We start from the raw sequence: 21,818 nt of genomic DNA on the forward strand, positions 1-21,818 counted from the left end.
GTGTCAGAAAGGAATATAGCTGTGCTGCACTCTGGCCTCAAGCCATAGTGTGAGAGTCAGGGGTTCAACACACACACACATACACACTGACACACACACTTTCATCGTGAGGTCAATACAATCACTACTGAGTCAACCCCCCTATATTTGTGATCTGGCATCGAAGTGTGCGTGAGTCTTAAGAAAGAGACGGAAAGACAACAGACGGCTTGAGAAAGGGTTAATTCTGGAGCTACGGGGCTCTGTAGACACACATGGAGAGAGTGTAGTCGCATGTGTGTGTGTGTGTGTGTTCTGGCCCTCACACACAGCTGCTCTGTGCATTATACATTCATCCACATGGGAAATAATGAGATCACTAAGATCATTCTCTTAGAAAAAAGGAATCCGTTGCATTTTCATGGCTGGTGCCCCTTGTATGTTAACAGCATGAGGCAAGGAGCAAAACCAACTGTCTCTCTACTCTCCCTCTTTTTTTTTTCCCCCTTTCTCTCTTTCTCTCTCTCTCCCTCTGGCTTCGCTCAATGCAAAAAAAAAATTAGAGCACGTGTAGAAAACGCACAAGAAAAGAAGGAGGGGAAAACAAAACAAGGAAGAGTCGAGAATCTCACCAGCTCGACAAGCAGGGTCAATGTTCAGTCACGTCGTCTCGGGCGCTCGAATCATCGCCAGACATCGGGGGGGGGGGGGGGGGAGGCTAAATGTAGCAAAAATTCAGCTGATCTTTTTTTTCCCGCCCGGTGGCAAAAAAGTAAAACATTTCCACTGGAGAGGACTGGAGCTACTGTACACAACTGGGAATCCGAAACGTAAACGCAACGCCGCGGATATCGAAAAGGGCAAAGAGATGAGATATGACTCCCGCTGTCAAGTGTAAGCAGCGAAACATTACCACCCAGGATAGTTTTGCATGATATCACCCCCATGATTCATATGTCAACGATGATCTTCCTCACGAGAATTCCTACGAGGTGGCTTTTCTCCTAACTAATCGATCTGAAAACAGGAATATCGCATGTATGTGCTATAAATACTCTCTGGCAGAAGGTCTTTTTCATGTTCTTCACACGAGGCAGCAGAGCAACATAAGAATTGCCTATATCTTAACAGCAATCAAATCCAAAAGTGGGATATTAAACATTAAAAGATATAAGCACAATCTTAACTGCCCAATTATCATCTTGGAATTATAAGGTTGTATCTGCTAAAGCTTTAAAGAAAACAATGATTTTGTTGAAAAGTAGACAGATTAATCTTCTTTGTTTTAATGCACAAAATCAATGGATGAACTAATGATGGGAGCTGTGATATAAGATATTTAGGCACAGACAACAATTTAGCTGCATGTGTTAAATTTAGACATAAAAACATTTTCACTGACAGATCTGAACTGATAAAACAGTTCAAAAGGTTTTACGAACGACAAAATTCAAGGTAATTCGAAAGAACGTTCGTTAATGAGTGTTTCTCCATTCATTTGCTGATATTTTTCTCCTAGCTTTTTGGGTTTTTTTTGTTCTTTTTGCTGATTTCTCTGCCTGCTGCTCTTCTTTTCAGAGCCTTTGCTTCTACATTTACTTATTTTCTGCCTGGACAAACTGGGGTTACTGTCGGTGTCTGAGCTCTGACTGCAGTCACTGTCATCACTGTGTCTGCACAAACCCAGTTAGCAGCAGGTAGAGTTAGCATCAGCAGCTAGCAGCCTGAATGCATCTCATATTCTTACATATTTACACTTCGGCTTTCGCCGCTGGCGTCTTTGAAGTAGTCACGGTAACTTATGTTATGATCAATGCTAACAACTGTGCTGACTGTGTAATTAAATTTAGCAAGACTACAGGTAAAAATCCACTTTTCACCCAGTTCAAATAAGATAAACACCTTTCATCTCTGTTGGTGTTTGTATCAGTGTCCTTCGTAATGATTCTGATAAAAATAATCAATTTGGAGGTTTCAAAATTTAAGATTGAGCAATAATTCATGATCTTGTTCCTCTTGTGTACATTCCAAACACTGATTGCTTTGCAGATGGAGCCTGATAGCACCAAGAGAGAGATTGATTTTTGAGACAGAACGTTTTAATTTCTCAAAAATTAGGGCCAATAATGCATTAAACAACAAAAAAATAAACTTACACATAACTTATCAAAGAATAGTTTGATATGGATAACTCATTTTTGACAGAAAGGTCAGATAAAACCATATAACTCTAAGGCCACAAAATAGCCATAATGTGCAGAGCTGTTGCGTAACAATAAAGAAAATCCATCATTTGCTAATATCAGTCACATTTCCATCCAAATATTAGGACTTTATCAAAACATTTATGACTTTGTGAGTGCTACAGCCATTTTTGTTTGTGCTAAAAACATTCAGTTCCAGTGTTTCCTCCTTATATGTCCTTATATGTCAGAGGAGGCTTGCTAAGGCTGCTGATTTAGAGATTATTTGGCCAAATTCTGAGGTTTTTCTGGTTTATAAAAGCCCACTGGAATTCAGCCCACACCAGTATCAACAGTGTCTTAGTGGTGTGTGGCCTCTGGCGACTTCATGGCTGTATGATGGGGCACGCCAGCAGCAACCAAAAGAGTTAAGTCTAAATATTACAATGTCTTTCAAGCATTTAATTTCTGTTAATCAGGATAAAATTTACTCTCCAAATGTATTAATTTACAGAAAATGACACAAGTTATTAAAAAGACAGCCATGAAGAAGTCTGTTCTGATGTCTTTTATAGAAAGTGTTAAGTTTGTTAAAGTGTCCTTCCTGTTAAAAGAAGCCTTCACAAACTATTGTCTGTCACAAGCGTCATATTTTTTTCTCTCCTCCCGCTACGAATAATTTCAATGTGACAGTCAAGATCGAAAATCTCTTCACCTCTCACTCTATTCAGGTTCGGCCCATCAGATTGGACACGACGCTAAATTCAGTAACCTTAAATTAAGATTAAAAATTTTTGCTTTAGAAAAAAATAACAAGGACTTTTCGGTTTTCAGAAGCCGTCTGAAAAGATTTTGTTCCCCGCTGGATTTTCCTGCTGAATATCTGGAAGTCATTTGGAGTGTATTCACAATCACATAATGCTCAAGAGTGTTTGATAAAGGTCCTCAAAGTCAGAATTTGATGCTAGAAATGCTACAGGAAAAGTGGAAGTATTACACTTTCTGTGAAAATTAGCTTCTTTGAGTCACAGTTCAGCATTTAAAAAGAAAAAATATGTGCAAATCCAATCATTTCACAAGGTTTGAGTCTTTGGGTGCAAATTGGAGAAATTTGGGTTTTCCATAACTTCCAGAAGTAAGCGAATTTTGAAGTCAGAGTTTGGCTGCAAAGAAAAAAAAAAAAAAGAAAATCACTTGTCAAGGCTTACTTTTTAGAGCATAAAGTCTGGATGTGAGGCGTCAGGAGGGCGGGGGTGGGGGAGGGGTGGGGGGGGGTTGTTGGATAGTCAATCAAGCAGTCACCTTTTTCTCAATCTCTTTACCCCACAGCCTTCTGCCATCTATCTGCCTCCTCCAGCTCTGTCTCACCCGCTCACTTTCTCTTATGTAAGTAGTTCTCATTAATCACGGCTTCCTGCTCCCACTACTAAGACTTGTATGGATTTTTGTCAAATTGCCTCTGCCACATAAATCTAGCACATATAAGTTTGCGTGCATTCCACTCACAACTGATGTATGATTAATTGGTGTGAGTACATTTGCGTTCGGGGCTTGTTTCCGCTGCAGTTTTTCGGGGGCCTATACGTGACGTGTAGCATTCGTAGTTGTGAAAGGTCACGTGGATGGCTCTGTCGTGGCTTCGGGTCACTGTGGGAAATCTATCATGTGACAGCAAGGGGTCTTGTGGGTAATAACTAGTGACCTGCACACACTGGAAAGATATCACTCATATCACCTTCTCTGTCAGTCCAGTTCCTCCTGCCTTCTCTGTGTCCTAGTTTGCGGGGTGAAAACAATCCGTCATGCGCAAAAACAATGAATGATGGAGCTTAAAAAGTGCTGAAATATACTTATTCTGCAGTGCATGTTACAGGAAGACACAAGGATCCTGCAGCTTAAACATTTTTTAGATGGTTTAACTGGGCTGAAACAACATTCAAGGCAATAAAAATAAGCAATGAGGTGCATCTGCAACAAATTCACTCACATGACTGGATTTTCCAACCAGAAGACTTTAGTAGACCGGGCGCGATCGTGGGACGATGCAGCGGCTGCATTTTCTACGTGTGTGTCCATCCACTTCTGTGAAAGCAATAAAATTAACTGTAATGACATCATCCTCGGGGGTGTGATCCCCAGCAAAATAAAAAAAAATAAAAAAACGCTGATAGGATTTATGTGATCACAATGAAATCAAAGTTATTGCAGGAGTTTCCTCATGAACTTGTTTATTTGTTCCATCCACAACACATAAAAAAGTTAGCCCTCAATCCCTCAGCGCATCCGTAAAATAAATATGAAATAGAAATCAATTTAACAAAGCCCTAACTGCTATTCCTTGGATGCTATTTTCCGCAGCTGCGCTAGAAAAATAAAATTTAAAGACAATAAAAAAGTCATAAATTGTGGATATCAAATAGCTTTCTCTAAGGTTTATGGTCGAAATCCCCCTCCGCTGATGTGATTCTGAGTCGTTATTTCGCACCACTGAGCATAAATGGGAATGGAATTTATATTAAAAAGGCATACCTCATGTTTGATGTTGGTGATCAATGATTTCATTAATTAGCTTTACATATTTGAGCTTGGGGAATAGAACCTTTTAATATTCACTCTCTCTATATTCATCTCTCTCCCAGCCTATAGCATACTAAGGTTATTGCGCTTCCTACTCTCCTCTGCCTGCAGTTTTATCTGCCCGTATGTCCCACACTATCTCCCCTCATAGGCTGGTTGAACATGAAACCACTGCAGAGTGGACCTTTGATTCAGGTGAATGCCCGATTATTATCGAGGCTTCACCTACGCCTCTGTTCTGTCTGTATTCTTACAGTGGAACCTGTGTGGGAGGTCAGTGCACTGCTGGATTTTTTTATGTGTGTGTGTGTGTGTGGGGGGGACTGTTTGCAACTTTGCAAGGAGATGGGTGATCGCTCCCAAACGGTGTTGCTGATTTGAACCTCTTGTACAAAAAAAAAAACACAGTCACACCCACACAATCGCAACCATTTTAACCTGACCTGATAAGAGCTGAATCACAAGTATCAGCAGTTTTGTTTTTCAGAATAAAGTATCAACATTTTTTTTTTAAATTCACAAAAAAAAATGTGTGTATATATATCATTTAATGATTAATAATGTGTACAAAAGCTGTTTCATTGACTGTTGCTGATGCCTCATGCTCATATAGCTAGTAATTTTTTGCCTTATCTTTATTTATGGTATTCATGGTATTCAGTCACTGTTTTATTCATAAAAAAAAGAAAAAAAATCTCACAACAATTCATTGGTATGCATTGCCTAAACATTAATTACATTCAAATTAATTCTAATTTGTCTTAATTTCCCCCTCTCTCAACAGAAAAATTAATACTACCCGTTGATTATTCCATGCCAGGCAATTCAAAATGCTTCAGAGAGGACAAGAAAATGAGCTCGAGCATTTGCATATCAACATGATTCAAACCTAGTATTTCTTAGAAGTGGCATCTTTTGAAGACAAACATGTGGGGAGGGGAGGTGGGGAGGGAGGGAGGGGGGGATGGCTGCACTTTTCAATTTCTAATTGAAATTGTACATCAACAAAACTTCCCAGCTTTGTGGACAAAAACCTGTTTTTTTTTTCTCCAGTTAATAATGTGAGGGATGATATGACACAACACCGCCGTGTGTCTTGTTAAACGTACGTCCTCTAATATCCCCGTGACAGGTGAGAGGGAAACTTTCTCCAAACTGTTGAACTTTGGAGATGCAATTTTATAGTGTGTTTTTAGTTTTTCCAAGACGCCATTAGCGGTTTGAGGGTGTAGGAGAGGCTGCGGTGTGTGTGTGCTGTTAATCAGAGCATAGGGAATGGAGTGGAATGGATCTCTAATTACCTAGCCTGTCATTGCCTCATACATCACCCGGACGTATATAGGCGAGATAGAAAACGCTCATTTAAATATATATAAATATATGCACACACATCAACATGTGCACGTACATGCACTTAACAGCTGACAGGAGAAAAGGGCCACTTGTGTCACTTTTTGAATGCGTTTTGGACATGATCTGTCCACATTAATGTGACACACAGGCTTATTACCATGATAGAAAAGCATAAATCTTACTGTATATCAGCCCACTGTATTAATATTCTTCTTTGGGAACAGTTGAAAAAGGTTTCTGGCGGGATATGTTCCACGTTGCTGGCGTTATTACTAACAGATTGTTTTCTCATCAAAAACTTGTATCTTAAAGCTGCACTGATCAATGTTTTTACATTATCATTAGATCAAATAACTACATGTAATATAAGCAAAGTGTTGCTTATAGTGATGAACCCACAGAAAATTAACACCCGACTCCACAATTCCCCTCAGCTCAGTGGAGCTTTTATGTCTCTTTGAGCCCATTTGTTTGTTTTTACGGCCTACAAATTCTACTTGGATCAACGTGGTTTCCATCTGTTAGTGAATATCTTCTGATATAGAATATAGTGAACCATATATGCCACATATATTTGTGGAAGTGGATGGAGCTTAACACAGGGTTTAAAGTAGAGTTTATATTGGGCTTACATGCATCTGGTAGAAAGAAAAACAACTTCAAATGGATGATGTTGCTACGTGCATGCTTGATTTGTACATAGGTTTGCTAACACGTTAGCCGCAACTACCTTATAATTTGATAATATGTCTTATCTTCTGTTTTAACCTTGTTAAACTGCTCCAGAGTGACAATACAACAACAGCACACACACCAAAAAAACATTACTTGCAGCTTTAAATAATGATTTTATGGATAAACTAGAAAAAATGTGATTGGTTTACTTGGATATTTCATTTTGGAATAAGACTACTACCGTATTAATACACTGTTTGGTTAATATACTGAAATAAATGCTGCATATAAGCTTGAATACAATGTTTGCATGTGTACAATGTAATATATCTCTATTTATTTAGGTTATTGGAACTGTCCAGTTAAAGTTACCCAGTTCAGGATTCATGAAAATCACCAATGTAACTTTTAAAAAGCAAATAACAGAGTTGTTTTTGTGTTAAGGTGGAGTTTTGGTCAATTAAATAAATACATAAATCACTCACAAACATACAGTACATATAGACTCAGTGAAACCAAACGCAGTGAGGGAGACAGTTTTGTTTTACCATGTTATATTTTAATTTTTGCAGACACAAAAATGACAAGCAATTTATTTACACAAAACTGTACAAAAGCAAATTAAATTATGTAAAATATCTCATAAATAGAAGTGGACTTGCGTTCAATACACTTTGCCATGTTCAGCTAAGCTGCGTGCATAGTGACTCATATTAAACGATGATAAATTTGTTCCTCAATTTCTATATCAACATCCAAGTCGCAGGACAAATAGTAATGGTTAATGTTACAAATCTCATTACACACTGTGAATGCTATACGAATAGAGGAGAGCACAGACTGAACACACACCTCGGGCAGCAACAAGATACATACACTTTTCATGGCAGGTTGTTACAAACTTTATGTTTTTCTGTCAAATGTTGAGAAAAAATCCAACATAACGTCTGTAGAAGTCAGGAAAAAAATGATTTACTGAGTCTATCGGTGCTCAGAAATGATCTAGTATACACTGTTTTCAGTGTTGTTGCCAATGTATGGCGTTTTTTTTTTTTTTTCCCTCTCCTTTCATGTCTTCACTTTTTCTGAGGTTTACTCTACAAAGTCTTCATTTTCATCTGATCTAGAAATTCAAAGCATCACCTTGCAATATCATAGCAAATATTGTACCACACTTATTTGTAGGATGGGGTTTCATCGTCTACTGATATGCATATACTGTAAATCTGTGTGTATGAGTGTTGTGTTGCTCACACCCTGAGGTGTGTGTTCTGTCAGCTACTCTCCCTTGCAGCTTTTTTTTTCTCCCCCTACTTCCACTCCTCCTAGTAAACCGTCACATTAGCATTTTTATCTCTAGGCTCCCTCAACTCTGAGCAGTCAAATGTCTCCAAGCTTTTTTTTTTTTTTTTTTTTTTTTGTATTTTTTTATTCCCCCCTCTCTTCCTCTATCTTTCTATGCTTCTATATTCAGTCCTAGAGCTTGTTTCATGCACAAAGAAGGTTACTTGACCTCTGATGTCATACATGTACATGAGCGGAACACGACAAAAAAATCCATTATATCATTATTATTACTACCAACAAGCAACTTTTTGAATGTACCTGTACTCATTCTGTAATGCACTACACTAGGAATGGATATTTCAACAAGTTAATTAAACCCAGTGAACGATAGCCATTTGAGTATTAGACCGATAGGCTCACTGACATTTGACTGGTCGTCCTCCAAGAAGCCTTTGACATCATGGGATTTCATCTAAGATATGCAAATGTATTTCATTCCGTTCTTAAATGCCACCCCATCTACTTTTGTAAGCATGTCAACGTAATTGTTTATGCACCATTCCAAACCAACATTTAATCATACCAATTGGTATAAAAAGGCACAATTGCATATTTGCATTCACTCTAGTTTTGTTGTTGTTTTTTTTTTTGTTGTTTTTTTATGTTTTCTTTTTTTCAGAAGCACTCTAGATATACAAAGTGGCACCAGATAAAGAAAAAAAAAAAAAAAAAAAAGTAAAAACATAGATTACATTGTCATGATCATTTCCGTCGTATAACAAATCAGTGTATGGGATTAAAAAGTAAAATACAAGATGAAGATAAAAATCTCGTGATATAAAGTCGATGTATATGAAACGTAAGATAGAAAGATTTGGGTTTCGTGGTGATATAAGAGACACTTTGATCAAGTATGAAACACACACACAAAAAAAAAAATAAAGATCAATGGTATGGTCTTAACTGATGTACTAAGTTGTACTACATGGCTAATGTTTCTTTAGGTATAACAAAAGCAAGCAACAAGGTGGATTTCCATGTTTACAGGGATAACATTTTTTTGTACATTTTGTTTTACAGTTTTTTTCTTCTTCCTTCTCATTAATTGAAGTAAGTTCCCATTAAACGTGCAGTAAAAAGTAAATATTTATGTATACAGTTGATAAGTATAGGAGCACTTTCTTTCGAACAACGAGTAGTACTTACAGACTATAGATTGCCGGAATGCAGAAAAAGCAGCTCCGGTCAAACCAAAGGGGTTTTGCTAACATACAAAAAAGTTCCATTGCATCTAATTTTCTTTTGCTTTATTACAGTCATGAGATTTTGCACCTCTGTAGCTGAGAAAAAAAAGAAAAAAATCACTGTAGACAGGGAGGCACAACATCTCAACATTGTCATGTGTCTGTGTGTTTGTGGTCATTAGGCGTCAGCTCTTGAGGATGTAACGGATGTTTTGTCGAGACATCACATTCTTATCGTTCAATCTCAATCCTTCACTTCAAAAAAACAAAACAAAAAAAAAAAGATTCTTCGCGTAATGTGGACTTAAAGCAAAGTTCTCCCAGAAAAGCTACTTTTCTAACTGACGGGGCAATGCTTCATCCTGTTCACGAAGCTTTGGTTTCACTTTAATAACACCGTTTTTTGTTTTTTTTTCTCCTCAGCCTGTAATTTCCCGAAAAAACTCCCCCCGGTTACTGTTCGTTCAGATGTTGCTTTTTGATTGTTCTCCATTGAGCTGATTCTTACATTCGTGCTCAAAGATGCCATCGCCATGTACTGTATGGAAAGCAACATCCGCTAGTGCTAAAAGGACTCTAGGACGGCCGCGTGTGGGTTAATGTCACCTTGAAGGCTTGAGAAGAAATGAAAAAGAAGTTGATGCTTGTTGGTCACGTGTACGTTATGATATTTATTGCTCGGTCTATCACACACACACACACACACACACACACACACACACACAGAAAAATAAAAGGAATAACAGTAAAAAGTTGTTCTTGCAGCTGTTTAAGTAACCAGCTTGGCCATGTTTACGCCCTCCTAAGCCTATTATTGGTGTACATCTATACACTAAGTATGGCCTATACACACATACTATATACTGCATATCTGGCCCATACACTCATACAATTTCAATTGCACCTTGATAATTTTAATCTTGGCATGCCACAAACTGTGCTTACCCAGGATACCACTCAGCGCCACTGGCCTTTTGTTAAATGAATATGTTTCTCCGCTTCGTTGTGTTTGCATGTTCGTGTGACGAGTTTATGAGAGGAAAAACAGGGTAAGTATTACAACTTTGATATAAACAGCAGCATCCCGCTGAGGTGATCACTGAATATGCACTACCATGTACACACATGCTTTACAGCCAATGCGATGATGATAGGTCATGGCTCTAAGTTCTTGCATCTCGTTAAGGAGAGGTGTAAAGGGGGAGGGGCCGATCAAAGACAAAGAACGAGAGACTGAGGAGGGTAGCGAGACAAAAGGGAATGAGAGCAGTACGCGTTGTTACTGTGGTCCAATGTTTATGTACAATGAGTGACTTTTCATCCGTGAAGAGTGTCCACACTGGTAAGTTAGAATCAGTCATCATACAGTATGTTTGTTAAGAGTATACCAGTGGTGTTGTAGTCCGAACCAATGTGTCGTTGCAGCAAATCCCATTGGCTCCCGTTTCCGTCCAGGAATCTCCGTTTTCAGGAGACTGACTGAAACAGGTCTTGTTTTGTGGGCAGAATATTTAAAGCTTAGTCTTTCCCGTTATAAGATTTGAATCAAGTTTTGGTCTGCTAATGAGCAACTTTCGTCACAAACAGTCAAGATGACAGAATCCACGGACAGCTCGGGTACGATCGAGACCATTATGTCCAATATATTGTTGCAGCCACAGAACATCGTGGCTGGAGTCTTGCACTGTTCTAAAACAATAATAATAAAAAAAAAAAAAAGCATTACCAGACACACGTTAAAGTCAAAATAGTCCACACGTACAGCTTTGTTTCTAGAAAAAAACACAAACAGAAAAAGAAAATGGTCTCTTTTGTACAGTGTCATCTTCAAGGAAATGGGGTCTTCATGGGGGACAAGGGGGGTAATGCATGCATGTATTGTATATGTAAAATGAGTTGATTATTGTACAGATTGACTGTCAGGCAGCAGATTATGTCACAAGAGCCCAACTCGCCAGTAAAACAGCCTCATCTCAAGTCCCATCAATGCTCTCAATAGTTTTTCCTCCTCCTCCTTTCTTCCAGGTCATCGCCGGAATTAGCACTTTAAAAAAAATGGTACTATGTTTATATATCCACTTAGATTTTTCATTATGGAGCTGTCGTAAAAGTCTTTGGAGAGAGTTTAGTCCTACCTTGTGCAGAACAAGGGTGGCTAAGAGCTTCTAGAGCTTTAACGGTGGTGGGTAAGCAGCTATGCTTAGTGTTGTATTTTAATGCCATGTGTTGTGGCACAGCAGGTGTGTCTAACACTCCCAGCTCACAGGTACACCTCCCGTCGCGTCAGAGTACCACAGGATGTGGGCTTGTACTCCCCAGTAGGTGCCAGAGGGATCTCCTCAGTGGGGTGGCCCAGTGTCTCCTCCCCACCTCCAGGCGAGCCGTAGGAAGGCGAGCCGAAAGCCTCATAGGAGGAGGAGGAAGAGGCCATCTTCTTGTTGAGCAGGTTGCGATTGCGGTCGCCCATCATGTGAGTGGCGGTGGGGTCTCCGTTGGCCATGGCGGCCATGGCGAGGGTCTCTTGGCTGCCGGGCTGCTCGGCGCTGCTGCTGCCGCTGCCGTTGCCGCTCATGAAAGTGGAAAGCTTTGGTTGTTGGGGGGTGGTGGTTGACTTGGATGGCCGTCGCTCTGGCGACGTGCGCACAGGCATCCAGCAGGAGTCCGAGTGGCCGTACTCGTCACATTCCCGGGTGCACTTGCCAGTCATGGCTACGTCAGGCAAGGGCCGGGAGTCTAGAGGAAGCAGAGAAGAGAAAAAACAAAAGTGAGTGATATTGTTTGCTTCACTAAAATTGGATATTAAATGATAATCTAACATTTTTGACTCAATAAATATTCTAACACTAAGTGTTTGTTGTGGTATGTGTCAAATAAGATTTCCTTATTATGAATTCCTCCATTAGATGCGTGAATCTGTATTTTTCCCTAAAGAAGACATCATCGCATCTAAGTGTTGATGAAGAAGGTAAAAATCAATAAAAACTGGTCACAATGGTTACCAGGCACCTATTATCACAGATATGTATGTTCTGAATGTTTTCAACTCGTGAATAGACTTAAGCTTGTACGAATAAAAATTGCATTTTTTTTTTTTTTTTTTTTTTTTTCATGCAGAACCCATAACCACATGACAGAAACGGTAACAGAAAACAACAATGAAAAGGAAGACTCCACCGGCTACGACAAAAGCCTCAAACTAAAAAACAGTGGCGTGAATCAGAGTTGAAACAATGTCATGCTTCAAAACGTGTTTGTGCTGAGAGGGGGAAAGGGGGGGGGGGAGGGGGACAGAGAAGGGAAGAGGGTCAGTATGTGTTTTTCAGTTTGCACTGATCTAAAAAAAAAATTTCACATGTATGATTAGGCTCGCTCTCTGCTCGTCTGTAATGTGTGTGGGGGCGAGTATGTTTGTGAGATTGGAGTCCAACAACACCCTGTTTTCTTATCTGGTGATTGACAGACAGCAATCACATTCTGATCTAAGTAGCTTAATAGCTTTGCGTGGCTCAAGCGCCCTGATATCCTCTTAAATCCACTAATAGGGGTCTTAACCAATTACCTAGCTGAGCGCTGGCCTCAGATTAACTACGTCTACTGTATTATTGTGGAAAGCAAATTATGTGCTTACGATGCTAGACCAGGACAACAGGTCTGACAGACACTCCTACTGTCAGTGACTACTGTCAGACACTGCAAGAGTTTGTTCCAGCGCGATACGTGAAAGATAATTATCCCAAATACAGCCAACCAAAGCTGAGTAATGAGCTCAATATAAGACAACAACTGTGAAGAGGGGAGGAAGGAAGGAAGGAGTCTACTCCACAGCCCTGACCCAAGGCTTAGACATTACACAGTGCCCGAGTTAATAGGAGTGCCAGTGTTATAGAGATGCTATGTTAGATGTAATTTATTCATGACCTGATGCGAAGTATGGAGAAACCAAAATCAAGCAAAAGCGAGGGTGAGTGCAAACCAAGCCAAGCATGCCTTTGCCCATTGTAAAAATAAAAAAATAAAAAAATAAAATAGAGAGAGAGGAAAAAAAAATAGTTTGGACCATGGCTTACTTTTAATGCTCTTTTTCTCCTGTAAAAGAAAAAAATAGAACAGAAATCACTCTTTGTGTTTTTTTTCACTTATGCAATAAAAAAGTATATTTGTATACTGTATGAGAGACCTTGAGCAACACTGAGACGGTAACTAAAAGAACATGTCGACAACAGCATCAAGAGAGTGTTATGCAGAGCAGACACATGACTTGGAGACACAATGCAGCAGAGGACAAGGACAGCAAAGAAAGGAGGAGATAGGAAGAACAGAATGAGAGGCCTTCGTAGTCCTACTGAATTGACTTTTTTCAATCAACAAAGGGATCGCTTGTTTCACTATGAGTGCCTTTCAGGAAAACATTCTGTATGACTTCAAGAGTGCCATTCCTATGCTTCTAGAGATCCTACTAAACACCTATCGGAATACGTTTTTCGTGTCACAAATTACCTTTTTGTAAAGCATCAGCTAATTATTGCCACTCAATGTATAGCCCGAGCCTCGGGGAGCGACTGCCACTCGATAGAAAAAAAATCAAATAACATTTTGTCATTAACCAGTCCAAACAACTGAGTGCTTCTGTTTAATGAAATGTAAATAGCTAAATAAATGAAGAAGAAAGGCAAGAAAAACAAAATTGAGAGAGGTAATGGCAGTCGCAAAGAGTTAACATGCCGGCTGATGTGATGAAAATGATAAGTGTGGCTTGTGGATCATGGCGTTGCAAGAGAAGACGTCTTTGTCTGCCTCCCCCTCTCCTTTTCTCTGTCTCAGCTTCGTGAACACAGTCATCAAAGAGACAAGCGGATACCAGGTACTGATTGTCTTGCTCATTTACACCTACAATTGAGCCGTCAGGCTACCCACAATGCACAGCGGCTCTCTTGAGGCTGCGGCGCCCTGCTCCCTGAATTCTCATCCAATTGTCTCTTCACCCCAGTCACATTCAGACAAACTAGTAAAAAAAAAAAAAAAAATCAGCAGGGAGGACCTCTTGCTTCCTCCAGCTCTCATGGGTAAGCAGCCAACTTTCAGCATCTCATCTCCGCCGCCCTACACGATGGGCTGCTGAGGTAGTTAGCCAGCGCTCTGTGTGTTGTACGGACTGAAAGGGAGGATGATTATTTGCTAGCCATGGTCCATTGGCTCTGCTGGCTTGCTAAAAATGAGAAGACATTTCCCACTGAGCTAATGAACTGGGTTGCTATATCAAAGCAAAAACGCTGTTTTTTTTTTGTTTTTTTTCCCCTCTCTGTCTCTTCTCATAAGTGTCACCTCCCCCTGAGGTTGGGCCATCAATATGAGTACTTTAAAACCACTTAAATACATCTGTCCTTTGCCACTGGACAAATAAAGTACCAACTTCACCCTGGACCAGCTCTTGAACCCACTGGCTAGGAAACAGCTGTGGGTGATGCTTAATTGATTTTAACGTCAACTCATCATCAACATTTTTTTTTTTCAAAGCAAGAATAGTGAAAAACATCACTCCTCCCACTACCATGTAGACCCTCACTGTCTTATTTTATCATTTTATTATTAAATCTAACAATGTAAAGTCACAGGAATGAAAGCAAAAGCATTACAATACAAAGCTGAAAAAGAATTAATTGTAATTTTCAAAAGTATTTCCACAGAGAAGACACGCAACATCGCTTCCATACATATCCATAGGCCCTTTCAAGACCCAATTCAGAAATCAGGACGTAGAAAATATCTTCAAAGAAAAGCCCTGAGAGCACACACACAGTGCAGTAGCAGGCTTTTGTTACATATTCACAAACATCCCGCCAGCCCACACTAACAACCACAATATAACACAATACAAGTGGGTCACTCTGCTGTGTTAAAAAGCCTTGCTACCAACACTGAGAGCTGAGCAAGGAGGCACTCCATCCCAGGTTGCATCCCCGGGGCACCGGCCTTGTTATTTGGTATACAGAGCCAGAAACAGTGGTACAGTCTGGGTGCCACAGGCTGCGCTGGCTATCTCCGTCACTGGGAGAGAACAGCTTTCAGCCAAGCTGGGGCTGGTCTGCTCATAATGGCCTGCAACGCAAAAGCCATTGGCCCTCTTCTACATTTACTCAAAAGAGGCTTCCGGAGGAGTGAGGGAGGGGGGGGGGGCGGTGGTAGTGGATCAGGGAGTGATTGGCAGATGAGTTAGAAGGGCGACGGGCAGAACAGAAGAGCAGCAGCTTTTCTCTGAGATGTAATTCCATATGGACAAAAGTCGTGCGCTGCTGAAGTGATGATTACCCGCTGACACACCACTGTGTATCAATGCTCGCAGATATTTCTGCCTCATACTGTGCGCATTTGGTGATTTTAGCCTGCTACATTTTTTTTTTTTTTTTGTGCATGCGCATTAATGAGTCTATAGTGGCGGTTTTTCTTCATTTGTACACAGGCTTTCAACTTGCAAGAAAAGCAGGCTGAAAGTGGGCCAGTGGCTGCGCTGGTTGAGCTGTGGCTTTTCTTAGCTGGCTTTAGTCAGCCACCCTATCAGCTGACTAGCTTACACTGTGGGATATTTCAAAAGAACCTCCACTGCTGGGTTACAGTAGCGATTTGATGCGGCTTCTTTAGCAGTCACTAAGATGTTGCAGTGTAGGGAAAAAGAAAAAAAAAAAGGAGGGTTAGACTGTCATTGCTTCTGGGCATATGCACACTAAATGTCTGTTGCGTGGGCATTTCTGGGCAATTCGGTTTAGTGTGTTTGTTTGTGAAAGAGTGCATTGTGTTTACACCGTGGTGCATGTCAGTAAGTCCACTTGCCAGTCCGCGTTTTATCTACGTCGCCGACCCTTTCACTTTTCAACTGTGTTCTCCCTCGCACCGTCACTTCTTCCTCTCCTTCCCTTCTCTGTCTTTTGGCTTCCGCTATGAACCCCTGCTACCCAGACTGTAGCTCCGCGACCTATTGCCCTCTCTTTTCCGGCCAGCAGATTCAACCCAGCTGAGGCACTGGGAAGAAGGGATGGAGGGGAGCGGGAGGGAGGGGAGATGAAGAAGAAGAAGAAGAAAAAAAAAAAAAGACTGAGAGGGAAGAGGAAACAAAACAGAGGTGATGTGCCTGCGTGTGTCTCTACGCTGTGTCTTTGACAGACATTGCAGTCGGCTGGACAGCGGATAGGGGTCAGAGCAGAGAGGGAGGAGGAGGGCATGAGGGACGGGGATGAAGACAGGAATGATGTAGAGAGGGGGGGTGGTGGGGGGGGGATAGACAGGCAGAGAATAAAAGGAGAGAGACAGAGAGAGTGTGTGTGCTGAGTATAGCAGGGTCAGGGCCTGGGAGAAGGGAAACGGCAGATTGAGTGGAGAAGACAGCATGGCTGCCTCTGGGCCGTCATAGGCCAAACACACTGCCAAAGAGAGCAGTGGAGAGAGGAGAGGAGAGTAAGGAAGACAGGAGGAGAGGAGGAAGAATCGAGGACGTGAGCAAAGACGAGGAGAGAGAGGAAGAAAGGACGGGCGACAAACACTGGAGGAGAAACGGCGATGATAGGGGACAACAGAAGACGTACTGTACTGTAAATAAATCATTACAACATGTGCTCCCAGGTCACACCATGTGGTCTCATGGATGCACATATTAACTTATCAATTCAAGGACCTGGATTTAGACTGTTTAAGGTTTTATATTATCGCTCTAACAATGAAGTCCTGTGTCCAGGCAGATGCCAGGCACCTCTCACCTCTTTACTAATTCAATCAAATAGGCCTCCATCACATTCCCCACATTAAGGAGGCTAAAAAAAAAAACACTTAAACCCCCCCCAAATGTCATTTACACCCATCCACATGGTTCCAATTTGAAGGCACAATGGAGCATCTTCTTCTTGATTCTTTTTATTTATTTATTTTTTTTAGGGCTGGGTAAAAAGACGCAAGGGGGCGTCTGTGTGAGAACAGTGAATCTCGGAAATGGGGCTCGTGATTGCCTCGCACCCCTCATCAAAGGCCCGCTTGTACGGACAGATCTATTTTGCACGGCGGAGCAATCAGCGTGAAGATGAAAGTGTACATTGCTGGGGTGTCATACAGATTACTCCTAGAGGCTGAGGAGAGGTGGGGGGGGGGGGGGGGGAGAAAAAATGAAATATTTATCCTGAAAAACCAGCTGTTGGAAATGTTTGAGCCCTTCATGAGAAAATAGGAGAGGAGAAAGAAGGGGGACGAATGAAAAGTGATACGAGGAGATAGCGACAGAAAGAGATTGAGATAGGAAAATCAAACCCCCCCCCCAAAAAAAATAACACCAAAGAGAGCTAGCGTCCTCTCCGTGGTTGCTCTGCAGTCGTCTTTCTTGTTTCTCTTCTTTCTACTCGTTCTCGCCTCTAATAGGGTCCCATTTAATTAGGTGAAACTTGCCGACTAATTATGGTGTAAGAGTGAGTCTCCCTGTGTTTGGCTGTCTCGCTTCTCAAGACCCCTGTGGCATCGCCTCGCAGCTGAGAGGTCCTCAGCATCAAAGACAGACAGGCAGACAGACACTCAGAGATGCTGAATATACACACACACACACACGCACACACAAGCAACAAGACGTGGCTGTGGGGAACGAAAGGAAGCGGTGAGGGAAGGAAACCGAGAGAGGAAAAAGAAGAAAGGAGGGGAGAACGGCCGAGAGGAGAAAATAAGGTGAGGGAGGAAGTGTTCCTGAGAGAAAGGAGCGGAGAGAGAGAGAGAGAAAAAAAAAGAATAGGTGCTAAATTATTAATGCCGTGACGGCGAGTTCAGACAGAACAATATCCACAGGAAAAAGCGATATTTGTCTTTCTCTCGCTGAGATGTTTGCCAGACAATTAAGGAGGGGGGGGACGGAGGAGAGAAAGATACGCAGTGGTGCAAGGGGGGGGGAAAATGAGAACAAAAGGGGGGGGGGAGTCTTGGGGAGCAATGACCTTTTTGAAAGCGCAAGTCATGGCGTGCACCGCTAGCAACGGCATTAATTGATGGCATTAACGTCAGCAGTGGAGATTTTTTTTTTTTTTTCTTTCAGTGCAGCAGTAAGTTGAATCCAAACCTCAAAAATATAACCCCTATTAGTCCAGTTCAGATCATGTAAGTAGGAGGCCAATTTGACTAAGGGAGCAGAAAATAACACATTTTCTGTCTTAATCACATAATGTCTTAATGCATAAAAAAATATCTGTTCATCCCTAATGCGTTTACACAATCCTCACTCTGTTAAGAAGGCCCCTACTTGACCCACATGTGCTTGTTTGCACGAGTAACATCTCTCCCACGTAGCAGTAACCTTTTTTTTCCCGCTTTAGCAGTGCTGCTTATAGGCCAGCTGGAGGAACGCTGTTGAAAGTGGCAGCAGGTGATCTATTCTCTGCCGCCTTCTGAGCTTCTTGAAGTATTTACTGCCTGGCAAGGGCAACTAAGGGAATAATCTGGAACCCCCCCCCCCCCCCCTTCCCCTCCACTAACCCCGCCATGCCTTGAGAGGTGCAGGACGGGCGCAAAGAAAAATGGAAAGGAGAGGGAGAGTGAGTGAGGGAGGGAGAGAAGGGAGGGAAAAGATACAGAGCCCTGATCGAGTTTTGTAATGAGCTGTCACCTCCTTTTGCCTCGCTCCTCGAGATGCCCAACCTCTGTGTGGAACAAAGACTCAGCATCACACAAAAAAAAAAACACACACACACACACACGAGGCCGTCCACTACTTATAGGAGAAATTTTCTAGGTTAAATGATGACATCACTTCCCTCTCATTTTTTCCCCCCTCCTTTAGCTGCTGCCTATACGCTAACCGGCGTTTACAATAACAAATGCAGGTAGGCATCATGGGTATGATATGGCGGCTTTTCTCTTTCAGCAGGGTCAATACTCTTTCTGGAATAATGAATGTACTGCGGCCTGCTCCTGAGGTAATTAATTGAGGAGAGATTAACTAGCATAATTTCATTCTGGTGACGATCTCTGAGCCAATTATCAAATGTGGCTTGCACTCTCCCTCCCCTCTGCACACACATCCTCTCTCTCTCTCTCTCTGTGCGTCTCTACCTCTCTCTCTCTGCCCGTTTCAACAGTCAGCACTCAAGCCGAAGACCCCCATAAATAAAGTGTCCCCCGCGTGTCACGCTCCCTCGTTCATCTGGCACGCGTGTGCACACAGCGCCGGCGGATGAAGCCTCTCGTACGAGCGGGTGGTTCGCCGCCGTTAACCGGAAGCGTGTTTTCCCTCCTCCGCCTCTCGACTCACGTGTAATCACATAAATGCAGACACCACGGGCCGTGTCCTCAGAGCACTTCTGACCCTTAACCTCCTCTATAAGTGGAACAACAACAGCGTGATGTGGAGAGGAGAGAAGCACAGTGACTCATCCATTCTGCTAATAAGAAGGACGGCGCTGGCTTGCTGCCACACAAGACTACAAAAAAACAACACCTAACTCAAATATACTTCCTAACTATGCTCTGAAATCCACAAAATCTTTAAAAAAAAGGGGGATTTTCTCATCAGGCATTCATATTATCCATAAAGCGTAACACTTATAATCACCTTTGCAAGCTACAACTCACATCTTACTATATGTAATTCTGTTATGCTTGAAGAAATACCCAATTACAGTATAAAATAAAGTACTGTGTCACCGTCCCCTCCCCCACCCCCACCCCCACCCCCCCTTCTGTTTATGTGCTCTTTTCTTCAGCATGGCACTCTGAGCTTATACAGAATACTCTGGAAGCCCCGTAAGGATTAGCATTAGCTGCTCTGCTATGGTGCACACATGCAACACTGCTAGCGACCGATAAAACAATATGGCAGTCTCAGCTCGTTTTCACACCGCACACAGACACCACCGCTTTTTTTTTTTTTTTTTTTTTGCGCCGTAGCAAGCCCACATTAACCATGCAGCGTGTGTGTGTGTGTGTGTGTGTGTGTGTGAAGCTTGTGTGTAGATGCTCGGCATTCCCAGCCACAGACAAGAAGACAAGCACACAGTATTATTTGATAAGACAAACACAGAATACAGATGAAGGGGTGGTGGGTGTGTAGAAAATGGTAGGGCTTACTGAGCTACTGTGAGTGTGTGAGCGAGGGGTTAAATCAGTTTTTTTTTTTTTTTTTAATGTGTTTTTTTTTTATTGTGTACTATTCCTCTAAATTCTCTCTTTCTCACACACATACACATCATCTGCTCTCTCTCTCTCTCTCTCTCTCTCTCTCTCTCTCTCTCTCTCTCCAGTCTTTAGAAAAAGAAGTGTCATTGCTTCTCCTCCACTGTTACTCTTATCGCACACTCCCAGGCGCGCTCACACAATAGCCTGTTTTACACCATTAAATGGTTATTTGTCAAAATACAATTTCAATTAAATACTCCCTAAAATAAAAAAAAAAGAGAGAAAAAAGTCTGTGATTTGTGCTTTTTACCGATCATACTATAGCAAACATCTAAAGCATGGGATTGTATGGCTACGCTGTAGGTCCGCGGTGGTACGGTTGCGAAGATGACTTGAGTAATAAAAGAAAATATGACAACAACTGCGGCCTTGGTGAGTTTGTTTTTGTAATCTGATGGCTCAAATGAACGGTGATGTTCCGCACGTGTTCACCTCTAAGCAGCGGTGGAAATGTGAAGCTTTAACTATGAAGTATTGTACCACTTGGCAAAGTAACAGCATAGCAGTAGCAGCAAATTTGCATTAGAATTTGATTATGTGTCCTTCTTACAAGAAAAACTATGTATGACCTACATACCGCAAATTATGTTGTATGCATGCAGTGAATTGAACCAACCAACTACTTATTTTATGTTAGCAGCACAGTAAAATGAAAATTAATAAAATAAAAGGCTGCCCAAATATAGAACGTGTTCAATCAGCACCTAATATCTAAAACCAAGGTTCCACTTGTGATAAGTAGTCAGCAGTGGAGAGCTAACTAGTTAGCTTGTGAGTCAGCCAAATAACACCCACTATCTACCATGCTTGTCATCCTGTGGCAATTAGCTCTCAGCTGCTAGCACACAGGCCGGAGCGAGCTGGGCATGGTGAGTCACGACCTTAATGGAAAGCTAGTGGTGGAAATGTGGTGGGGGTAATTATGCTGACCTCAAGGGACAGGCTTTCAGTTTTTCAGCATACACGCTCATAAACAGGAACAGTGAGCTCCACTTCGGAGCTGAGGAGGCAAATTGTGTGTTTCAAAAGGTTCAAAAAAAAAACATGATGGAGTCTTGTGTTGTACATCAAAAACCCTGAGAGAAACAGCCGACAGGTTGATTTAGATGGAGGAATGCTAGTTTGTGTGCAAAGTCTTTGCATTAAGTTTCATTTTGTGGTAGCTGTGAACATTATACATGTAAAAAATAATGACTAATTCTAATTCTCCTCTACAATAGGGGATTAAAAGTTGTGAGCCTGAATGTTAACAGTGGATTCAACATTGTGGACACCTGTTGCCGTAGCACCGGTGCTCTCTTCAGCTACAATAAAACTGAAAAAAAAAAAAAAA

At 41.6% G+C, this 21,818-nt stretch overlaps 1 protein-coding gene and 1 long non-coding RNA gene across 3 annotated transcripts in view; one reads left to right on the forward strand and one right to left on the reverse strand.

Annotated features, from left to right (window-relative positions):
* Positions 1 to 7,304: 7,304 nt before the first annotated feature.
* Positions 7,305 to 21,818, reverse strand: part of pcdh7b (protocadherin 7b) — a 112,590-nt gene continuing 98,076 nt past the window's right edge. Inside the window, exons 3-4 of one of the 2 annotated variants that reach the window (XM_067579603.1) lie at positions 13,366 to 13,384; positions 11,891 to 12,031 (exon numbers count right to left, since the gene is read on the reverse strand). In XM_067579603.1, coding sequence (XP_067435704.1) covers positions 13,368 to 13,384 — 17 coding nt within the window. In that variant the 3' untranslated portion in view covers positions 11,891 to 12,031; positions 13,366 to 13,367. Of the gene's footprint in view, positions 12,032 to 13,365; positions 13,385 to 21,818 lie in introns of both variants that reach the window. The other variant, XM_067579602.1, reaches the window with a different exon arrangement.
* On the forward strand, positions 11,973 to 13,328 carry LOC137174369 (uncharacterized). The gene is made up of 3 exons (XR_010925354.1): positions 11,973 to 12,062; positions 12,202 to 12,263; positions 12,413 to 13,328. It is a non-coding gene; the product is annotated as an uncharacterized lncRNA (long non-coding RNA).

The sequence above is a fragment of the Thunnus thynnus genome, chromosome 22 (genome assembly GCF_963924715.1).
Source record: "Thunnus thynnus chromosome 22, fThuThy2.1, whole genome shotgun sequence".
Lineage (NCBI taxonomy): Eukaryota > Metazoa > Chordata > Actinopteri > Scombriformes > Scombridae > Thunnus > Thunnus thynnus.